General features: G+C 43.8%; 1 protein-coding gene across 1 annotated transcript in view; it reads right to left on the reverse strand.

The window, feature by feature from the left end:
- klf7a (Kruppel-like factor 7a) overlaps positions 1 to 23,730 on the reverse strand; it is a 36,202-nt gene that overhangs the window by 10,567 nt on the left and 1,905 nt on the right. Inside the window, exon 2 of the mRNA XM_035677850.1 lies at positions 4,186 to 4,813. Within this exon, the coding sequence (XP_035533743.1) occupies positions 4,186 to 4,813 (628 nt within the window). The remainder of the gene's footprint in view (positions 1 to 4,185; positions 4,814 to 23,730) is intronic.

The following is a 23,730-nucleotide window of genomic DNA, read 5'->3' on the forward strand; positions in this document are numbered from 1 at the left end:
TACAAACACACATGCATGCACACACAAACGCACTCACTCCAGCCTCTCAGGTGCCAGCGTTGAAGTTAATTGCATTCCCTCCATTAGCTGGAGCTGAAGCAGGGCATCCGGGTCTCAGAGGTCATTATAGAGGGTCTTGGAGAATGTTTTACAGGCCCCTGCCCACAACTAGCTCTGCAAGCTTAGAGATGAGCGAAAGGAAGAAGAGGAAAAGGAAGAGAGAAACAGGTTAACAGAGAAAGAACTGATGAAGTATGTTAGAGAGAGCCATGAGGATGATTGAAAACTAGGGCTGAAAGAAAAACATCTTTATATTGGAAGGGCAATTCTCAAATTGCAAGAATCACAATTGTACTTAATTTTTTAAACTTCATTATTAATAATGACTTTCATAATGTTTCTGAGTCTCAGGCTGTATATTTTTGGTAGCTTATAAGTTTAAATGACAAACAACTGGCAGGCAGAATTGTCAGAATCTCCCAGTGAAACATTTAAGAACATCATAACATTGTTTTAAACTTATCACCTTAAAAGCTTTAAATGGGGACCTGCATGTCAGTCTGTTGTGAGCTTAGTTAATCACTTTTACCATCAACCATGTAGCTGTTATCAATGAACATAGTTGCACTTACGAATGCCATGATTACATTTGAATAATACAGTACGACACAGTATGTGCCCTGAATTAGTTAATGTTTCTGTAAAACTTCCAGACCTTTGTAAATAGTGTAAGTCTGTGAGGAGATAAAAAGATATCTTGTTTAATACTATGAGCCACCAGTACAGGCCTGAAGTTTAATTTATAGAAAACAAGTGCAATATTGGTCTGAAAAATTGCAGTTAGGTATTTTCTTCTTGGCCTCAGCTTAAAGAGAGAGAGAGTGGCAATAAAATGAGAGTGTGAGAGAGATGCACACACGGAGACAGACATGCTATGAAAAGACTGATATAGAGCAAAATAGGGAGAGAAGTAGAGAGAGTAGAAACATGGAAAGAGCGAGAGAGCGAGGCAGATGAGGAGCAGGGGGGAAAGAGAGAGAGAGAAGGAAGAACAGTCCTCGTGTTTTACCCGTTCCCTCACCCTGCCCAAAATCTAATTGTACCATTCCTTATCTGCCATAAGCCTATTCACAAAAAGCTCTACAGGGCACTGTCATTTCAACTCAGCCAGTCTAATTCCAGATTAAATCGTAGCCTTTTCTACGTTGGTAATTTATGGAAATAACAACTAAGAAAAAGAGGATTTGAGTAATGACATCTTTAAACTTGTCAGGATAATGGCTCAGTGAATGGGGGAGCCTGTGGCACTGCTGTCTTTTTCTGAAGAGGGTCGCTCTACTGTACCTCCCCCATTCCTGTCTTCTGTCTTCATCTACTCTTTGTTTCACTCCGCGTCACTCTATCCTATTCTTCTGCCTTTTTTCTTTAGCTTTTGTGTGTTCCTTTGTCATCTTATGTCGACATTTCCCCCTTTTATCATTCTACCTTCCTGGTTTGAATGTCAAAGACAGATGTGCTTTGGGTAGATGCTTTTATCTAAAGCACCTTATGTGACAAGGATAAGCATGCGGGGGAAGGATTCCTCAAGAAACTGAGCACTTTATGCTATATGTAACATTATATGTCATTAAATCATTATCCTATCAAATTTTAAAGCCATACTAAGTAGGATTTTCCTAAAAAACAATGTATGGAATAGTCCCTGTGTGTGTGTGTGTGGTGGTGCTGTCTTCATCTCTATCCTCTGCTCTCTTAATCTTGAAATTAATCAATTAATGGTTCAAGACAGTTTCCAAGCAAAAATGCATGTATCTGTTTTATATCATTCTAAATATTTTAGATTGTTTAGACTGAATGTGCAATGTGAGGAAGTTTCTTTGGGATCTGGGAAGTCTTTTTCTGACATGAAATGATAAAATGATTATTAATTAATGAATACAAAAATCAAAAAAAGAAAGAAAGAAAGAGATAAAACACGTCTGTGAGGCTATACACATTAGTGCTTTGAGCCAAATGATAACATCAACATGCTAACAAGCTCAAAATACAATGCTATGTATGGATATTGTGACATCTGTGGCACTGGTCTCCCAGCGTTGGTCCAGTTGGCATGGAGTTTAAGCACAGGAGGTGTAGACACGCCACACTGGGGAAATCAATGATTGCATGTCTGTGCTTTTTGTTTCAGTCAGGCTGATGCTTGAACCTGTGGTGTGCACCATCGAGGGTGTGATCACACATACAGTGCCGTTTCTTAATTCTGAACATACAGAAAGTGATAAGTTGATCATACAATACATGTGAGCCAGATCTAGTAAACAAGTCATGTGTAGGTTGTGAACTGAGCAGTCTTGGTGATCTGTCAACAATTAGGTTTAGGGATTTAGATGGTGGGTGGCAATAAAATCTAATTTGAGTCCCTTTAACTTAATTTAGTATGATGGACGCTCTTTGCTGTACCTCCATAGGTTAAGATTGTTACATTTAATTTGTTATTCAGCCCTTCTGAGCATGAGCAATGGCTTCCCATCAGCTGTCGTGCTCATCTCATTATATCCCTGAATGCCTCTCTTAGATGGGGGTAGACACATTGTTCACACCTTTCCAACCAAACCAAGGAGGAGAAGAGGAAACATTCAAGAGTTCAAATAAACACTCCTAATGTGCTTAGTGTGGACAAAACCCGAAGGCAAAAGGATGCTGAACCCTAACCCTGCTAATTTATAAACGGCAAACACAGATGCCAACATGTTTTGTTTTTGGAATAAGCGTACAGATGGTATCCCTCATGACCTGCCTCCTAAGATTACAATACACTCATTATATTTGAAACATATTTTCTTGATCTTAAAATGATCCTATTACCACCCTTGCTAAATCAGGCAGTCTCTAACCTCAGATTGAGAATCACTGACCTAGACTTATAGAACGCATAGAGCACGGGAGGGCTTGAAATAAACCAGGGAAATGGCGGCCTATCCAGGTCAATCCATCCATCACTGTGCAGTTACTCAGACGGAGGACAGCTCCCCGACAGGGGTCTGAGTGGTTTGGGATTGAGATGGAAGAGCGAGAGAGTTATAGCTCCTGAACCCTCCCCCCTTCCTTCTTGAGAAGAACCTTGACAAGGAGGGCCCGTCCTGGTTTGGCAGGGAGAAGTATTTAGGTAGAAAGAGCGGGATAAGAGAAGTGGGTTTTTTTTTTATCATCATAATTTAACCTTACATGGCAATATTTATGTGGTACCAAAGGGACCAGGCTTTAAGCACATTCCATGATTACTGGGCTGTTTTTTTCTTCATATTTCTTATCACTTTATGTGCATTTTGGGCTTGTTCCAAGAATGTGAAGCAGGTGGATTTTCCCCAATTATCTCAAAAGTCAGGTTATCTAGGAATTCCGAAAGCTGGTCCCTTGAGGCTGGATGTAGTGCTCACATGGACCATAGATAGGTATAAAGGCTGATAGCAGTCTATACTGAGCCCACATTTTATATTTCTTTGGTAAAAAAATGCTAATAGTTTATTTCCTCTTATAGGCCGAAGTAAACTGTCCCATATAGTACACATGTCTGAGTGCCTGAGACTTCAAGAAGACATCACTCGCAGAAGAAAACTGGTACAAGAAAAAATCCAAAGGCAAAAAGAGAGTTTGAGTTCCAGCAAGTACAAAAATAGTCTGCACATCCAAATAGAGCTCTTTCATTTCTATTCTTTCAGTTTCTATGTTCAGTACAGCCGTTCTGGCTATGCCTTCTTCAGTGTGCAGCAGTCATTTAGCTTCAGGATTGAGCCTTTTTAGCCTGTCACCAACAATGAGTGTCAATCAATTTTATCACCAGCAGGTGTGTCGGGTGGCTACCTCTGGTAAGAGAGGTGTCCTCAGAGCTGCCTTGCTGAAAGTCTCAGAGGGTCAAGAGCACCAATTAATATGTAACTCTCTGTCTTAATACAACTCCTTTTCCATATACAAGCATACACATTTACACATTATTATTGTGAGCTGTGTGCACAATTCCGAACAATTACATGGATATTTCACATTGAAGAGGCCTGTGCACCCAAAATAGCCAAATAATATTCCATCTCTAACAAAGTGCTACTACTACTGCTTCTTCTTTCACAGATACCACTAACTGATACAGCTACATCTAAAAAGAAACTACAAACTCCTTCTGATCCTCACCTGTATGTGTCCTCTGATGGGCCTTTAGGTGGGAGCTCTTGGTGTACACCTTCCTGCAGCCGTTGAATTGACAACGGTGGATCCTCTTCTTGTTCTCCGGTAGCTCCCCAACCCCGATCACACATGCAGCGCCCTCGTCTTCATCCTTAATCCGGACGGGGATTGCGTGCGCCGCCACCAAACGGGCTGCGCTAAGCCCCACCTTCCTGGCCACCAGCTTCAAGGTAAGCGTCCCATCAGCCGAGGCCGTCAGTGTCTGGTTGGGTTTAACGAGGTGGCGGCCCAGTTCTGGTGACGACGGGGGCGTCAGCGAGGTGACAGCGCTCAGCTGGGCTTGGTGGACCCCTTCCATCCCTTCTACATTTTCCAGGCCCTGGCCCTTGGGTTTGAGGTCTCTTTTCATTGCACCAGGGGAGGGAAAATTCTTCCGTGTCGGGCAGAGGATCAATGGAGGTGGGCTAGGGGGCTCAGGGAGGCTGGGCAGGCTGGGTAGCAGGGAGTCTGTCAGCTCTTCCTCACCGTCCTCCTTCAGATAGGCAGGAGTTAAGAGGCCATCCAGGTCTTGGTCGAAGAGCTCTGACAGACGCTTGGGCTCCGTCTGCAGATAACGCTCCAATTCTAGGCAGGTCTACAAGAGAGAAAGTGGAAAAAAAGACTCAATTTAAACTCAATTCTTCGGACTCAAGTTCACGGATTTGGGCATCTGCACTGAAAATGCCCATCCTCACTCTCAAATCCCACTTGACAATTTCAACAGCTATCAGATCATCCGATATGCTTTTACACACTGTGGAGAGAAAATCTGCATGGTGCCATCCACCCACCCAGACAGGCAACTTAGCAGCTCTGCCAGCTGTCACATGCGCACATGCACAGATAGCCACCAAGACAGCCAGGATTACCTGGCAGCTCCAGCAAGACGGCTGATTACACACTGATTGATTGCAACCGCTGTAGCGCGGAACGAAAGCGAGGCGAGTGGATAGCAGGAGGAGAAGTCCTAAACTGTACAGAACTCCTATCAAACAACATTTTATAGAGCTTTGACAAGCCATGTGTGCACCGGCTTCCACTGAGCCAAGATAGGAAGATTTATTCAGCTGTAGTTATGGTCTGCTTCATCCCTATTACTCCAAACACCTCTCCCCACGGAGGGCAAATAAAAGGCTACATCCCCGATTTGTGTGAACTGGCATCCTGAGAAGTCTATTACTTTACAACAAGCTGGCGAGGTTCTAAGAGGAGAGTCAGCAAGGGAAAGAGACGCTCCATGTCCGAGGATGAAGCTATTATGTTTGAACGGACGGCGCCAGTTTGATCCCAGGGATCGTGGTGTTTCGCTTGTAGCCACTAACCCGTTTTGACAGCTGAGATGGAGGCTAGCAACTCCACTGGGCGCGTGCTACTCGCCACTTCATTTGTGTGTAAATAGGCACTGACAGACAGACTAGCTAGTTCCATTAACAGGAATAAGGTTGTACAGACTGAACACATCAGAGACATTTACAATCTTACAACCCCCGCCCCTTTCCTTGTTTGCACCTTCTAAAAATAAAACCACAGTTTTTTTTCTTCCCCTTTTGGAGGGTGCTGTCTGTTGCTAAGGGAGTGTGATTTCTCTTCTAAGTTGTCTTCTTCCAGGAACAGAAAGAGATTTGGAGTTGTTTTTTGACTGTCTACAGTATTTGCATTCTGACATCAAATTAAAAAGCTGCTCAAGACAAAATCTACAGTGAGAAGTGAAGATAATGCACCGGTTTCCTCCCTCCATTGCACACCTACATGTTTTTTTTTTATTTCTTTCTGTGATGACTTTGAAATATAACTTCTTTCACGTCCTATTTGCAAGGTTTCTACTGTTTCCTTGACGGCTGCGGCCAGTGAATCGTGAATTAAATGAGAAGGGTTTTTCTTTGCCTTTATTCTTTCTTCCAGAACACAATTAAATATTGAAGGCGTTGAGACATGATGAAGGGAATAGCATGTGCTGGCCTGTGAGGGTGTAGAGACAGAAAAAAAAACCCTGCTCTGTTCACAACACTGCCGGCGCTATCGTTCAAGCCCTCCACCTACCCTCCTGCCCCCCACATCTGCTTCTCACTCATTTTCACCAATACCCTTCTCCTTCTGTCTCACCCCCTATCGATTTCCCCAAATCACCCTTTTCCCTCCCCTTTTTTTCCTCTTTTTTTCTTCTTATTGTCGTCTCCTCCTCTCCCAAGGTGAGGACTAATTATCCGATAGAACCAGCCAGTTAAAGGGGACTTTATTCAGCAAATTGCTTAGGACTGCAAACCAAGGTGAGAGTGTGTCTGTGTGTGTGTGTGTGTATGTGTGTGAGGTAGAGATAGTTCAAGGGAGCGGAAAAGAGGATAGAAACGGATAAGTGAGAGGGGGGGCTGAAAGGAAGGTGAAGAAGAAGCAGGAGGCGGAGGAGGAGAGTGATGGAGGGACAAGGTGAAGAAGGCAAGAGAGGAGAGGGAGAAAGAGCGATGGAAGGTGTTGACTTCATTTTCTCAGTGGGGGGGTGAATCCTTTTTGGAAGTGTGACATTTGGCATAACAGGATCCTGTCAGCGGGAAAGCCACAGGCCTCGCACACAAACACACATGCACGCAGAAAAGGGTTCATGCACACTAAATGTTAGGTTACGACCCACCGTGATGTGCGAAGATGTGCTTGGATGTTGGATGTGACATGGCGTAAGGTGGAGTGAGGGCACACGTACATGCACGTAAACTGCACTTGTAAGTGTGCGTACATGTGCGTGCATGCAGAATGTGGGATGTTTGACAAGGTAAGACGGATGAGAGAGGCTGCAGGTGAGCGGGCGGTGCATATGACAGGCTTATCGTGCAGCTCTCCCTCTCTGTCCGTCTTCCTCCTTCTTTTCTCCCATCACTCCGTCGAGGCCCCCCCCTCCCTTCTTTCCCATCACCCTCCTCCCCCAGGTGGTGACATTAACATTGTAAGAGAGAAGGTCATGCAGTTGATCAGCTGTTCCTGTGTGTGTAATGTGGGTGTATGTACTGTATGTGGGTGAATGTAATTATGCTAGTTTGCATTTGTGTGCACATAATTTTGCAAGTGCACGAGTGAGTAGCATAATTATGCTGCTCTGTGTGTAATTATGCAGCTCTTGTGTGTCTGTTTGTGTGAACACCTACACATATGCATAAATGCGTCTATTTGCTGATCTCGTGGCCTAAAGTGAATGTGCAACTTGTGTCTGCGTGTGTGTAGGCAAGGAATCAAGCGCCAAAAGTATCGCACAATAGCCAAGATAAAGGAGAGCTCATGGCCCAGTCCAGCTCTGTTTGGACGAATGCCGATCTGGAGAGCCAACATCTATTGGCTCTGCATAAAGCCAGGGTCCATTTCCTAAAAGGCTTTCAGGATGATTCCTTCATGCGAGCCAGGATAAGCTGAGACAATCCATCGGCTGTTCCAGCAGCCCCACCTACACCTCCAAATCAGAGCAAATTGCTTCTTTTTTTTTTGCGCAGGGTGGTGGGACCTTCCACCAAGATTCAAGCTTCCGTATTGTCAACCATCCCCTTGAAACAAGACAGTTGTCATCAACTTGTGGAGTGCTCTTCTGAAGCATTTCACTTTTCTGTGTCCATTACAATCTAATTTCTAATTATAGACAGAAAGGCCAAGTGATAACGAATCAATGATCCTTTTTCACAGCACATATTAACTTCTCATAGTGGAAAAAGCACAGGTGTTGCTCATAACATTAGCAATGACAGCGAGCCAGCATGCAGCTACAAAAGTACACCTGTGCTTTTCCCACATGCCAAAGTGTCTTCCATGAAAAAGTCCTATCAAGATCAATCAAGAAGTGTTATACGAAACCTATTCCGACCTTTTTTGTTTATCACAAGTCCCTCTCTGGCAATGTAATGTCTTATCTAATTGGTTGAAGAGTGAAAGGTTACCCCTAATAAGGTCAAAGTGGAAGTTGATTGAAGTGCAGCATTGAGGCATAAAATCCAAGCAAGGTTGAGCGTTGTAGCTTTCTCCATGAGGTTATGATTAGCGTGACCCCGCTGCCTGTGCTGTCTCTTTTCACTTTCTTGCATCAAAAGGTTTCATTATAGGGCTGCAACTAATGATCTTCATTTGGCTGGATTTGTTTGACCAACAGTCCAAAAACCTCATAAGAAATGATAGAAAAGAGACAAAAGCAGCAATTCCTCCCACTGGAGAAGTTGGAACCAGACATTTTTCTTTAATAAGTGACTTGCAATGACATTTCTAAAACTTTTCTTGCCAAACCGAAAATCATTTCCAAGATGGGTCGATGTGTTGAGCATACACTTAATTGCACAGTTAATTACCTAGATAATTTTCGGCTGTGGCTTCGGTCACTGTCAGCCTTCAAGAAAAAAATATGCTTCTCAGTTAGTTTTTTAATTTTTTGTTTTATAGGAATGTACTGGAGAGATAATGGAGATAGGAACTCTACAGGAAGGGAAAGAAGTTGTCTGTTAGAACTGAAAAGCAATGTATGGTCCAAGTAAAAATTAAGGTCTTCTTTTGGCTATATAATATTTAGAAAGTGCACAGTTTAGCAGACATAGCAAAGCCACAAGAAGTGTCAACAGAAGTGTCAAAAAGGAAAAACTCCTTTTATTCCCATTAGGGTTGGGGTTAGGGTCAGGTCACTGCACAGTTTTTTAGCTTAGGTCAAATCACTTGAATTGTGACCTTTTTACTCCCCACTTATGCTTCACTCCAATAGCAAGCCACATATATGACTGACTGACTGATAAGACTGACCTCTCACGAAGCCAAGAAGGCTGAGAGCTGTGTACCAATATTCACTAAGTTCTACTTTCTATTCTCTGACTTAAGCCACTCTCTCTTTCTTTCCTCCAGTCCTCACTTCTCCTCTCCTCCCCTTCCATGGGGCCCTTGGCCTGGCAGCTGATCCTCTCTCCCCGTCACATTTGGCCAGCGCCAAGCCGCCTGCCATCACCATCAAAGCACAGGCTGCCTCCCAACTGTTAGCACCCCGCTACGCTGCTAATAAAAAGCCTGGGTTATAAATATGAACAGAAGAGCATGCATAATGCCCTAAAGGAAGGCCCAAAACACCACTAAACAGATAAATGTAATGGGGTGGATACGGCTCATTAATTTTAGGATAACCGTGTTTAGTTTTTACAGATGCCGTGATAGAGACAAGGTGCTATGAATAATATTCAGAGCTGATGCTAGCAGGGTTGAAAAGGGCAGGACTATAAGGGGGCCCTGAGCTTGAGGGGGTGATGCAGCACTATTGTTAAATGCACTGAGGAGGGGGGGGGGGGTGCTGTCACATCTTTTCAAAGATGACCCATGATCTCCGGCAGCATCTTCCTTGCAGGGGTGCGTGATTCAGGATTATATATCAACAATTTTTTTGCTTTGAATCTTGACTGTTAGACACACTGATTCTGTAAAACAATACTTTTTTTGGGTAACTAGTTATGTTTCCGTAATAAATATTACAATAATGTCTAACTTGCCGGAGTCCTTACCTTTAGACAGAGCTAAGTTTTCCATTTGCTCTTGTTTCCTGTCTTTATGCTAAGCTAAGCTAACTGGCTGCTGGCTGTGTCTTCATATTTTGGCATCGATTTCTCCTTTAAATCTAGTCAAGAAAATGAATAAGCAAATTTGCCAAAATGTCAAGCTATTCCTGCATACAATGTTACCAGTATGGTGCAGCAAACGCTTTTTTTATAGACTACTTGTCCTCATATTGTACTTTGTTTTGACGTTTGGGTGGCTGTACACATTTATGGTGTTGTCTTCTGATGCTTTCATCACAGCAAAACAGTGTTTGCACAGAATGTGCTTTTGATTGCCATCACCATCTTCCACAAATTGGAAAAGGATTCCTTTTCAACACCAAAATGACAATTTGATTACTTGGTTGGACCATTTTTATATCTAGCAGGGGTTGATTACTCATTTTAAAAGTGAGTAACACTCAAGTCACGGATGCATTAACATTGGCTTCTTCGCAGCTTTGTTTCTCTTCTTTTGTCGTTTCACATTTAACTGACAGTCTGTTTATTGCTTTTTGCATGCTTTTATTTAAATCCCACATTGTCATTGGTCACAGAAAATAAGAGTGCCTTGGTTTGATTCTCAGGCTGTGAATGCAATGCCACTGTGATACCTGCTCGGATTAATTGATTAAAATCCTTCTAAGAAATGAATCCCAGTTTTACCCTACAGGTGAGGCTGCACCACAGTCACAACAGTACTCACATCAGTGGGAAAATCTGTCCTGCGATGAACCAGAGAATCAAATTGTCTTACCCTTATTTTCTTATTCTTTTCATTTCAGTTTTCTGACTCACTGTTGTCCTTTACTGACTTTGTTTACAGCCATCTTTGTTATTGCTATTTGTAATTCAGCAACACACTTGGCACTTTTGTCGAACGAAAAGTTTGGGCAGGCACTTAATTCAGAGAGCAGTCTTTCACATAGTGTGTAAGTGCGTATATGTGAGTGTGTCTATACACATGCCTTATCCTGCCATCATAGTGTGTTATGGGGCCTATGTCTCCCATTGATCTGGTGAGCTGGGCCAAGCCATCACTTTGAGGTGACAGCTAAATGACCAGTAGCCCTAGGCGCTGGCCATCTCACCAACAGCCTTTGTGTGTTTGCGTCGCAGTGCCTAATCGATACGAAATGATACCGCGCAGGAGCTCATCAGCGGTGGCCGTCGCAGCTGACAGAGACGGTAATCTATAGCTTCACTGAGCAATACTTACACAGCACCCTCCATCCGTACACACACACACACACACACACACACAATCTCCAAAAAGCACTCCCTGCCCTGTAAGCTACCCTTCAGGGTTTTTGCTCCTTCCCGTGCACTCACTAAGAGCTCCGGCCCCCTGATTTCAGACTCCTTGGAGAGCAGCATGGCGTCATCGGTGGATCCCAGTTGAGCGGGTAACCTGCCTACGGGGGAAGGAGGAGGAGAAGGGTGGGGAGCGGGTGGGGAGATAACGCTTCATTTTCCTTAACACTGATCTGAATAGCAGAGCGGCCTCGCTGTACCCTGTTAGTCTCAATGGAGAGAGCGGCGGGGGGTGCAGTGTTTGGCCAGGAGGGATCTTAGAGGCCCTGATGCCCCAACGGGGCTCCAGAGCAATGAGGCAGAGGAGAGACGGAGGGAGTAGAGACACAAAGAGAAAGAGCTAGAGGGCAGACACAAAGCTAATTTATCCGCCTTCCTAGAGAGAGGAAGGAAGAGACAGACAGGTGAAAGATGAAGAAACAGGCCTCTGTACAAGCTAAGCAAAGAATTACATTACAGCTTAGCAGAGGAAAGTTTGAAGAGAGTGTAAGGGGTGAAGGAGGAAGGCACCAACAGATGCGTAAGCAAAAAGAAAAAAGAAATACTTTGCAGTTTAGAGGAGGAACAGAAAGAGAAGGAAAGATATGAAGCTTTCAAGCCAAAGACAGGAGACAGGAACCCTCCTCCTCATTGACTAACAGCTCCATCTCTCCAGGCAGCCAAGCCTTACCTAGCTTCAGATAACACGCCACGGAAACAGCTTAATTACACACACGGCCTTATCAGACGACATTAGCCTCACAGTAATAATCAGGGCCGCCGTCAGACCCTCCGTCAAAGCCTGGCAACGCAGCACCTTGAGACGGTTTTACACAGTGCAGGCTTCAAGCTGATAACAGACACTGCCAGTTGTTAAATCACGATTTGCTGACGGAGTTTGAGGAAATAATGCACATTTGGTTGTAAACCTGACACCTCCTTGCACGCAGTCAATTTTTGTATGGATGGGTGCGCTAATAGACACTTGGGCACTTGAAACGGTATTCAGGCAGCAAATTAAATTTTGTTTTGTTGGACTTAATGCTTAGATTTACATTTCAGGCACTTAAGTTGTCATTTTAATTCAACGTTTAGTCTTTAGTGCATTGCTCTTGGACACTGGAACTGAACTTGTTTTGTTTGCAGAATACTATGAGTGAGGTTTAGTTTTGCTCATTTTGAGGCAAGACATTTCCCCACTAAGCCCTCAGTTACTGGAGGCTTACGCGACATGTGGATGTGTGTTTGTGTGTGATGGGGGATCTTCAAAGCACCTTTCATCTAGCAGGAAAGCAACAATGATGGAGCACTTAGAGCGCAAAAAAACCTGGTGACCTCTGCTTAATGGAGCAGAAAGACATTTCCCATTGCTTTCTCCGAGCAGACACAACAGAGAGCACACATCCGCATCATCGCTGACACTAGGGACCTCCCTTCAGTCTTCCCATAACACAACTTGGACACTGACATGAAGCAAAATTATATGTTTTAGGGAAATAACCAACGTGGATGAGAAGTCCTTAAAGTGCTCAATCAAAATGGAAATCTGAATGACTGGTTAACTTCATCTGCATTTATTTGAACAAACAATTAAGAAACAAAATATTGGACAAAGATTCACTGGTTCTTGCTTCTCAAATGAGTGGTTATGCTGTTTTTTATGATTACAAATTGAATATCCTGTGGTTTTGTACGTTGGTTGGACAATTTTTTGTAAAATTAACAATTAATCCAATAAGTACTGACTTATAATGAATGAAATTTATGAAATTTACATTTCTAACAAGCTAGATCTAAACGGCAAACACGTGATGAAAAGCTTTTAAGGAATAAACATTTTGGCAAACATTTGCTTACTTGGTGTCTGCTGTTACCATGAGATTACAAAGCCACCAGCTGAGTCACTGATCCCAGCCAGGAATTAGTCAAGTACATATCACCCCATAAAACCACTATTACAGATTATACAAACAAGATATAACGTGTTGATTATTGAGTTTTAGAGGTGCTGGCAGGCAATTTTGTTACCTTTGGACAGAGCCAGGCTGTTTCCCCCTGTTTCCAGTCTTTATGCTAAGCTATGCTAGCATCTTCCGGCTCCAGTTTAAAGGTCATATATTAGAATGGTATCATCTTAACTCTTGGCAAGAAAGTGAAAATATGTATTTCCCAAAATGTGGAACTTTTCATGTAAGTAATTGTATTTACACCCTCCCAAGATGTATGCAATATGTGGTAAGTATAGATATGATTATTTGTGTTCTTGGTGCACACATTTGCTGCAGTATTTTGTTCAACAATAAAAAAACTGCAGTCACATTTGTATAATCCATCTTTCCATACAGACAAAGCTACGCATGTATCCTCTAAACGCTGAAAGTAGCTTGACAAGTAAACAGATTGAACTCGTGAAAGATCTGCCGACCTTGAGACTGATACAGACATTATTAAGAGGTCTTAGGCTCAGGATACAACAAGTGTACTGCATATAAAGACCTCTACAGCTCGGTCTAAATAGCTTGTGACAAAGTGTGGAAAATGTCTTTGTTCTGGTATTAAGTCGAGGAGAGGAGAGGTGAGGGTGAAATAGGATAGAGGGACGAGGAGAAGAGAGAACAGAAGGGAAGAGAAGAGAAGAAGCATCTTGAGACTGAAGAAGATGAATGATGGAGAAGAGGATGAGATTGGAGAGAAAAAGGAGGAGAATAGCAGGGTATGGAGGATTGGGTGAAGAGGAAGGGGGGTGGGGGGTGAGGGGGGTATAATCCCAAGGACTGGAGCCGTGTTGCACTCGCTGGGGAGGGGAACTCTGTCTCTCTTTAACTGGATTTGGGTGAGCTGCTGTTTATCGGCGTATGAGTCGCCAAGCGTTCCCTCTCAGCTGTCAAAACCATCCTAATCTAATCAGGAGACATTTCAGCCATTTGCTTTCAACACGGCCGAGTGCATATTGGACATGTTTGTGTGTGTGTGTGTGGATGAAGCAGAACATGTGTATGTGTGTGGGTGCGTGGATGGAGGGGGTCGGCGACAACAGTGGTTTTACACCGGGGTTAGCAGCTTGCGGCAGGATTTGGGGAGTCTGCGCTCCGGATGTGGGGACCCCATTGTGTGCGACAGGCTGGCTAATCTTCATTACCGCACACAATGATGGGGCAAGAGAATGGGGCCTTGGCTGGAAAAGGCGCGGAGAAACAAAAGAGCGGCGAGCAGCGAAAGAGAAAGAGAGAAGGGAGGAGGGCCGAAAATAACAGAGGGGAGAGGAGAGAGGAGAGAGATAAAGGGAACAGTGAAGCGGAAAAACTCTGCTTCCTCCTCATACAGTGCCAGTCAAAAAGGGTCGTTCTGTATCCCAATCACGTCCACAAACCGTGAAGTGCAACTGTGGCGCCGTGCCCACACTGATAAGAGCAAAAATGGTTCATTCTTACATGCTTCTCAGCGGCTGAATAAGAAGCCACCTCTGTTTTTAGCCAGTCATCCTGTCTGTGTTTACCCTGCTTTTTGCCGTGCATGTGTTGTGTAACACTTTGTCTGTTAGGGCCACAGTTTTCAGGCTCAGTTACTCATTACAAAACCAAAACTCACGGTTAGCTGAGAAGTGAAAAATGGGGAAGTGTGTTGCAGAGCAAGTGGCAAGAAAAACAAGCATGAGCAGCGAAAGCAGGTCAGTGGCACAGTCTCGCAAGGCCAAGGTGGATTGGCTCAGGGTCGCAGACGTGTTGGAGTTTGTGTTTGCAGGGAATGTGTGCGGTTACGCAAGAGTGTGTGCATCCCGGTGACTTTATGTGTATCCGAGACCGTGCAAACAGGAGGTGGGGCACTGTCGTTCCGTCTTTATTCCCATGGCAAGGCTTTCAAAACAAACCTGAGCGACAAAGATTAGCCCAAGCTGCTTAAAATATTGAAAGACGTCTCTTCGCCACTGCTACTGCTGTGGGCTCTCCTCCAAGAGATAGGGTAGAGGGAGGGATAGAGAGAGCGTATGTGAGTTTAGGTTGGACGAGGATGGGCGGAGACAGCACGGCAGGCTGAACCTGTTCACCCCTCTGTGCAGAGCGGCTGGCTTTTCAGCGGGAAGCGTAAGCGAAGTGCGAGGACTTTTCACCCCAATTTCATCCTGACAACGTACGGCTGCTTGGTGAAGAGGGGAAGAGAGTGGTTAGATGCACTAAGAAAGGTGTTAGGAACTCATTGACTTTGGCTTTTAGCTCTATGTGTGTCTGTATGTGTGCTTTGACTGCTGTCCTGCAAGTAGAGCAAGTTCAGAAGAAAGCGGGTGACTGCAGGGCAAAAGGGTAAGGCCCAAAATAAGAGCTGCATTAAGATTTGGGTTTGGGCATTAAGTTGAAAAGGCGTTAACGCGTTTTAAATTAATGGGAATTCGTGACAGTAACAGTGAAACATGTGCAACATAAGAACAAGTGCATGTCCCTGTGTGAAGGAAGACACACAGACAGCATATACACCACCTGCTCCGCTGAATATAGTCTTCTTTATGCACACGCAGGTATAAACACACACACATAAACCCAATAAACTCTCGTCTGTGAAGCGCTCCATGTCTCTCTCTTTCTCGCTTGTACACACATACACACACACACATACACCAATGAAAATTATTGATGTGCTCTCTTATAAAACAGTGGCTGCTCCCTAAAGTATTCCTGGCAACATCACAGGCTGAAAATAGCTGCCGACCCAAATAACTTTCCCCGTCGGAACGACGGAGGAGCCAGACCACAGCCACCGGCGACTGGCTTTACTAATTGGCATCATTTTACAATGAAATAATATCTGGGGCAAAAGACTGAATAACACATAGCAGTAAACTGGAGAGCAGGACGATGTGCTGTCTAGCCACGCAAGTGCTCGCAGAGACAAGCGGGGAGTGATTTGAGGAAGGAAGGGAGGGTTGGGGGGTGGACGGGGATGCCTTTCGTTCTTGTTAGCATAAGTTATCAAATTTTCTTCCCTGGAAATACGCAGGGGGGAATTGGGTAGTGAAACATTTATGTGACACCATCAGTTTAGTTAAACGATGGGAAAAACATCTACAGCAGGGGTTTCTTAAATCTTTTTAAGTCACAAACTGGTATTTGCTGTGATTTGTATCCCAGATCCCCATAGGGATATTGTTTTTTATTTTTTTTTTATTGATTTAGGACTGAATAATAGAATTAATTGTGCTTAATGTGAGGGACTTATGAATAGATGTAGGATCTCTTACTGGAATAAGTTATAGTCAATACAGTACATTGGGCTGACAGCATACATGCAAAAAATACAGATGATATGGATCTCTGTTGTCATATGTCAATGCAAAAATTGACATTCTGCAGCCACCGTAGTTTCGCCTTCACGCTTGGAAGGGGAGGGTCGAGTGAGAGTTGTAGTGTAAATGCCATTAAATCCTGGTCAATCATCAATTTTTTTTAAATAGTCATATTTTACGAGTAGATTTCCATGTCCAGATAACTATTTCCCTCAAAAAAAAAAATCCCCTTTCCGTAACAATTTTTGCATCCAGTGTTGTGTCTGAAATGGCCCCACTCTCATGTCAGCCCACAAGATACCACAAAAAAAAAACTCCCAGGTTAGACCAAAACATCAAAATCACCGGCACTGTAAAAAAGCATCTGGTAAACTGCTCACCTAACTCACATGCAAGTACTGTATATACAGGGAAACAGAGAGGGAGGAAGGCATAAACACAGATGTCTTTTGGCAGCCCAAATCTTAATTAGCACCAGGAGATTCATCTAATCAAAGGGTTGCCAGCCCATCATTAAGGCTAAAACACACACTGCTCTCCTCACATACCAGCACAGAACAATGAGAAACAGAGGTACGCTGTCATGCTGATGAATGGCTCTTCCCACAGGTCTCATTAAATCACAGAAGGGCACTTCCCAGGCCGTTCGAGGAGTTAAGCAGGGTGCAAAATCTTCTCAACCCCTCTGTCTGTCTACTTTGACACTTATACAGCCTTTTTTTTCTCAAGGCTGCATGTCAAAATAATATTTTTCCTGGTGAAAAATTGTGCTTTCAGGCTTTGACATACAGGCTAATCCCAATTCAAGCTGAATCTGCCTGGTTTTGAGGATACAAGTCATATCTTATTCAGACAACTTAACCCTGCAGGGGCTTGGAATGACTGAAACTACATGACATACCCAGTTGGCTGGAGATACCAGTATCTTTAGGGTAATTTGGGACCCAGTTTAATCTTCCAGTGAATTTAGCATCAGCTGCTGACAATGGAAAACATCTTTTACCTGTTGTTGACCAAACATCTGAATCCTCATCCCTGGTTTCAAATAGATTTACAATAAGATGAAGATTAAAAATAGTCCATACAATTTACAACTACCTCTCTGGCACCAAAACCATTTTTGGCAATTTTATTAATTGAAAATGTCACCTGAGAATTTGCACAACTAAAGTGGCATATCAGCGAAGGTGGCAGCTGCTTCATGACGTTGTTTTGTGGCTTTGTCCTGTTTGAAACTTCACTTCAATTACCACATACTAGCAATATTCTATCAGTTCCAACGGATACTGTACATTTTTGCTTGTCATAGGACATCATATAAACCAGCATGTAAATTTATTAAAACCAGAAAAAAGAACACAAAACAATATCAGGGTGATGATATTATATACTGATTTCTGATTCTGATTTCTGATTCTGATGATGCCAAAAGATAAAAAAGAAGAGCAAGTGACAGAAATACACAGAGATGAGGAATCTTTGGAGGAGAGATGGATTGATGGATGGATAAAGGAAGAGGAAGATACAGAAGGAGGAAAAAGGTCCTGACACACTGGTCAGCCAGGCAGACAGCTTTGGAGCAGCGAGCCATAGCAGGTGGAAAAACACCGCTGGCTTTGCATGTTGGACAACCACAGCTGAGTGTTGAGGCTGGCATGCAAAGTGCCCACGCACGTGACTTCACAGACGTTTGCAAAGGCACACAAACTTGCTGTAGCTTACATAATAAGGCTAAACGTCAAGCACACACCCCTTCTCAAAGCCGATAACTGGCATTGCTATGTCTTAACTGGACTCTGTGACACCCTGAAAGGGAACCTCGAGCCAAGATAACATCCTTTTAAAAGGCTTACAAAAGCGCACTCTGCTAAAAAGTCAACAAGGCCTGCAGTGGAGACTCAGCTGTGATCTTCACCAATGACTGTCTTGCTTTATAAACTATCCAACCGGTTTCAGAGCCCAGCGTGTCCTTGCGGCTGTCACCACCAAGAGCTTAGGCCCGTGATTGATGACTGGCTTTGGATGACAACAACAAGCAGTGGTGTTTACTCAGGGCAAATTGCCCTTGTCTCTCTCCACCCTTCCATCTCTTTCTCCCCCCTTTCTCTCGCTCAATCTTTGGAGAGAGATGGTCCACATGGCTGGATCTCTGGTTTCTGGATGGCTAGGAGTCCCTCGGGGTGGGATTAGCCTCGCAGACTGACAGCTAAACAAACAAATAGGCCAAAGCTGGTCTTCCTGCTTGCCAAGGCTGCCTAGCAACAGGTAGGCAGTAAGATGGGATGCAACGCTTGGTATGTCACAACCAGTGATGGCTACAAAATGCCTGGACATAGAGCGAATGTGTGGCCATTATCAAAGCCAATGGATTTACAAATATGTGAGCAGGCTGGAAGATTAAACACATTGTGGTCCAAGTGGGAAGACAGGGAAGAAGTAACCAAGGCAACTGACACTGTCACTTGATGCCTTTACATATTTAAGGCCCTTTTGCATAAGAGTGATTCGTGGCAATTGTTTTACATGTGATTTAAAAAACACACAAGGTAAAGTTTCACTCTGATGAGATTCAGCCATTACAACAAGCAATGTCAAATGTGCCAACAGCTACATTGCAATGTCAGCAACAATGATAAAATCACCTTATTTTTTAACTCTACTGGAAGATAAAGTCCATAATAACCACAGTCAGATACTGCAGTCCAAGCTAGTGGTAAAATCAGAGCACATGTTTTCATTAATAGATATTTACACAACCACCAATGTGCACAGCTGATGACAGCAAGTAGTTTAAATAGCTCTTTATTTAAACTACTTCTCTTCAAACTAGAGTCATCGATGCATATCCTTCTGACTATGGGTCTCTGCTAGTCTCTCTCCCATTCATTGACAAATAATATACTGATTCACCATCATCCTTTCCAGGTGGGAAGCTGGAAGAGTGGAATGATTCCATATAAAAGAGACTTGATTCAGCATTGTGCCAAATTTTGATTGCATAACTCTCCAGAGTTCAACTTTTTGCAGAGACACTGACTTTAAATAGGGGTTAGAGCAGGGCAAATCAAACAAGGCAGCTGTGACTTTGTCTTCTCAGAATTTGTCAAAGAGAAACAGAGCAAGAGAGAGTCATGAGATACAGAGAGAGAGAGTTGGTGGTTATTCCAAAGCATAAAACGAGTGCCTGAGACTTCTCTTCCTTTCTCTTTTCTCCCCGCGGTTGCCAAGCCGGATGGCAGCAGCGAAGCATGTCGGATCACTGTAAGGTGCTGTAACGGCTTCCCGATTTCGCCTCAAATGATGTGAAAGTCATTGCCAAGCCATGTGTGCTGGTGTGAGGCGAAAAAAATGACTGGCTCCTCTTCTCACTGTTAATCAAACCTGGGGTGGCAGAGCGTTTTGCAGACGGAAGCCATACATAAAGATGTGCTTGTTCACCACGCTCCCTCTCACTCCCTCCCCTCCTCCTCTCCTCTCCCTTCGCCTCCCGTTTGCTGCCTTTTTTTCTTCTACACCACCTCCTTTGCCTCTCACCCCTCTCCCTCTATCTCTGACAGGCCAGTCACCAGAGCGTCAGACAAATGAATACTTCCTCCGCCGCCGTCTCTTTCATCAGCGCTTCCAACCTTTTCATCAACGCCCATAAAGCAGTAGCAGGCACCTATCACTGGCAATCACCTCTCAGCTGCCTGAGTGATGAGACAGAGGTGGCAGAGTTCACTAAGCGCTCTTATGGCAGAATGGATGTTACTGGGTCAGGGGGTCGCTTGCACATCTCATTACACAACATACACAAACCTGACGACGTGTGCATACAAAGACAATCTGATTTATAGAGAATTTCCTGCAAATTGAAGGTTAAATTACAAAATTCTGTGCACCTGTTTCTCTTCTTTTATCGGCCCGGTAAACAGACGTTTCCTAGAATCGATGAATTGAGTAATAACCTTGTGGCTGGAAACACTTAGAAGCGTCCAGCAGAGATGCTGCATTGTGCATCGCCGTACAAAGGCTTCCTTTCATGTCTCAGTGCGTCACGGGCCATGTCAAATAGATTCTACTTGGCATCCATCGTCAAGATCTTCTGACCATCGGGTTAGAGGCAAGCAAAACAAGGCTGCAAGAAATCAATTTCATATTCACACTCATACTTTGAGGATGTCTGGAAATTAACTGCAGCTGTAAAGACTGCTGTATTATACGAGTAAAACAAACTATTAGGGACAACTCTGCTGTCCCGTCTGGGGTGATACCGCAATGCTACTTCTCTGCCTTCCATCACATTTTGAGAGGCTTTGTGCAATCGGGCCCAGACGTCAGTTAAACTAAATGGGAATTAACTACATTTTTCTTTGGAGATCTTCCAAACTTGATTTCAGGAATTCCACGTTTCATACTTACAGTTGATGTGACATTTTAATAAAGCCACAGGCGTGGCGCGAAGACACTAGCAGAAGCTCTTTTGAGACAAATAAGATTAAGTCCCAGTTTGTCCTTCCTCCTCCTGCTCGCAGGATACTGAACTGTGCCTGTTACAGGATTGATTTAATTTTAATTTGCATAAAATTAAATCAAACAGCAGTGAGTAAAAGGTCACAGAGAAGATATGAGGTGTGTGTTTTCATGGGTTGGTTTATTTTAGCTTCCTACCTTGACAGGAAATACATGATTCAGACACCTAAACTCATTCATTCCCATTGCAGGTGCTCTGCAAAGCAAAGAAAAGTGACTTGGGGAACACTGTTACCTGGCAGCAACTGTTCTACAATAGAACTGAGCAGTGTACGGCGTGGGGAAAACACACAAGTCCTGAGCTTACACAACAGCCCTGCAGAGATCAAAAATCCATACTGTGCTAATTCTATAAGAGGAAAGCAGGAAAAAAGAGAGGGAGAGAAAGAGAGAATGGAGGAACAAGGGATGGAGGAAGACGGAGACAGGAAGGAGGGGGCCGGTTGGCTGCGCTCCCCAGCATGCCTGCTGTGTGTGAGAAAGCAGCTGTGGCCTACTGAGGATTACATAACATACTGAGACACATACGCACAAGCGTGCACGTACGCAGACATGGACACAGCAGCGTATGGATGAATATGGATATTTACAGTTTTCAGATTCTCTGCTTTATCTTTCTTTGTTTCTTCTTCTTATTCTTCTTTCCATCCTCATCATGATTTGTATAGTGGCTGAGAGAGGGGTCACCATGCTAACCGAAAATTTAACAACCCAGAAAGGAGAAACTTTTTCCTCAGAGGCCTCAGCCAAAATACAGACAAACTCCATTTATCTGCATCCTTACTTTTCCCCCCTGTTTCTCAGGACAACATGCCTCTGCACCCTCCTCTTTTCCGACTGTCTCTCTGCAAGTCTACGCCGCTCCTGAGGGGGCATTCGAGCCCACCGTACTGTGAAATGCGAAACCCTGCGGTGGAGAGAATGTGTGTGCTCGGCAACTTCCTCAACCTCTACGCTCCTCATCGCCCCCCCCACCAACCCCCCTCAGATGGAGCTTCTGCTGCCGCTGCCTGGGAAATGTGCGTGTTATGGAGTCACAAGAGCAAGACATGGATGTACTGTAAGTGCATGCATCTGAGCACGCGGGCGGAGTATGGAGGTCGCGCCGGAGTGCCCTGCTACTCCTTCCATATTTAGAAAAATAGAAGCCAAGTGCAATCTGTTCACATCCACATATAGAAGCCCATAATGCACCGTGCAGCTATATGCAGACATTTCGCTTGAGTAGGCATCAGTCACTCAGTTTTTTGTGTGTGTGTGTGTTTGTTGAACCCCTAAGGGATAATATATGTGTTGGAGGGTATAGAGTGTGTGCTGAGGTCAATGACAGACAGCCATTTGTGGTGTCCTGTTACAGTCTACCCATCAGGGTCAAGTGTGGTGGATGAGGGCAGAGCCTGAAGGCAGATGAACAATCTATCATATAGGCCTGAATTTCAATCCAGATGTTTTGTCTTTTATATTTTAGCATCTGAATGCTCCCTAAGACACTGATAAAGATTTGACAGTGAAGCCAAATCAGGCTTTATCAGAGCGAATGCCAGTTTACAAAAGAGCATAACTAGCACTGGAAATTGCAGCCAAGATAACAAGCAATTTCTGTTGGTATAAAGATGCAAAATAACACATGTGCACTTTGCTTTGAGTAGAACTGGGTTCCACATATAATGAGTTAGTTATGACCAGCTCTGCTTGTTCCAAATCCAGCTCAGCCCTGCTGTTTGTTCCAACTCTGAACAACCAACTGTACTGGGATTTAGAAGCAAGACAGCACAGTTCAGTTTGGCACCATTTGGTTCAATAATGGAACAAATAGCAGCCTCAAATGTAGACCTCCAAACACTTTTCTCCTTTTCTACTCCCCATCCCCATATAAGCGCCTGAATCATGCCTCACAGACACCAACAGGGGACACAGTCATCATTCTTGCCATTGCATCTCAGGGAGCCATTTAGGGGCCGACTACAACGACCGCCTATCTCGCCATCAGCCCCCATAAAAGCTTAAAATTCTAAATTGTGCCTGGAATACAGAGGGGATTGCTCAAACGACGGGCTTCGGCTGGAGACGGAGCTTTTAAGGACAGCCACAACTCATAATTCATGTATTCAGGAGGGTTCGGTGGCATCTTCATGTTGCTACAATGGACACAAGGATCGCTTTGCCAAGAACATCTCTGTGCTGTGAGGGAAGAGGGGGGTTTCAAAGTGTGGGGCAAGGCATAATCCTTGTGCTCACACAGACACAGTGCAATCTTCTTATCCCAAATAAGGGTTGTTTTCCAAATAGACTTCTTTGATATTTACTCCAATGATTCATAATGGGACACAAGACTCCAAATGCTTTGAGTAAAAGCCTGCAAATTGGAAGAAAAAGTGTTTTTGAACACTATGAATGCTTAAGTTTTCTGCATTTTAGTGATTTCATCAATTGTGGTTCTATTTTGAATCAGGATCACTGTAAAAAAAACAGATTTATGCTATAAAAATAAAGGAAATCTACACTTTTTAAGCAGAAAAGCTGGAGAAGAGCATCACTGCTGATGTAGATCAATAGATTCTAGGAAGAAACCTGTGACATTTCATTTTTGAAAAGTCAGTTTATCCCACACTGAAGGCCATGTTCATCTCTAAAATCAGATATCCCACATGTAAAAAAATCATTTTCACCTACAAAATAATAACATAATACACTATGCAGCTGCTCAATGAGAGCAGATATCCAATACTAGATCCTCTGCATTTAAGAGGCAGTGACTGTAAACTTCAGGATGATTTTCTTTAATTCCAAAATGGACGTTGTCTCAGGGAGAATAAGCAGCAGACAGTCAAAGAAAACTGACATCTCCAGTCTCCACAGATAAGAGCTTTCCTCTGCACATGCATCTCTCTCTCTCTCTCT

The sequence above is a fragment of the Morone saxatilis genome, unplaced genomic scaffold, assembly GCF_004916995.1.
Source record: "Morone saxatilis isolate NCDOM2014 unplaced genomic scaffold, NCSU_SB_2.0 Contig6, whole genome shotgun sequence".
NCBI lineage: Eukaryota > Metazoa > Chordata > Actinopteri > Moronidae > Morone > Morone saxatilis.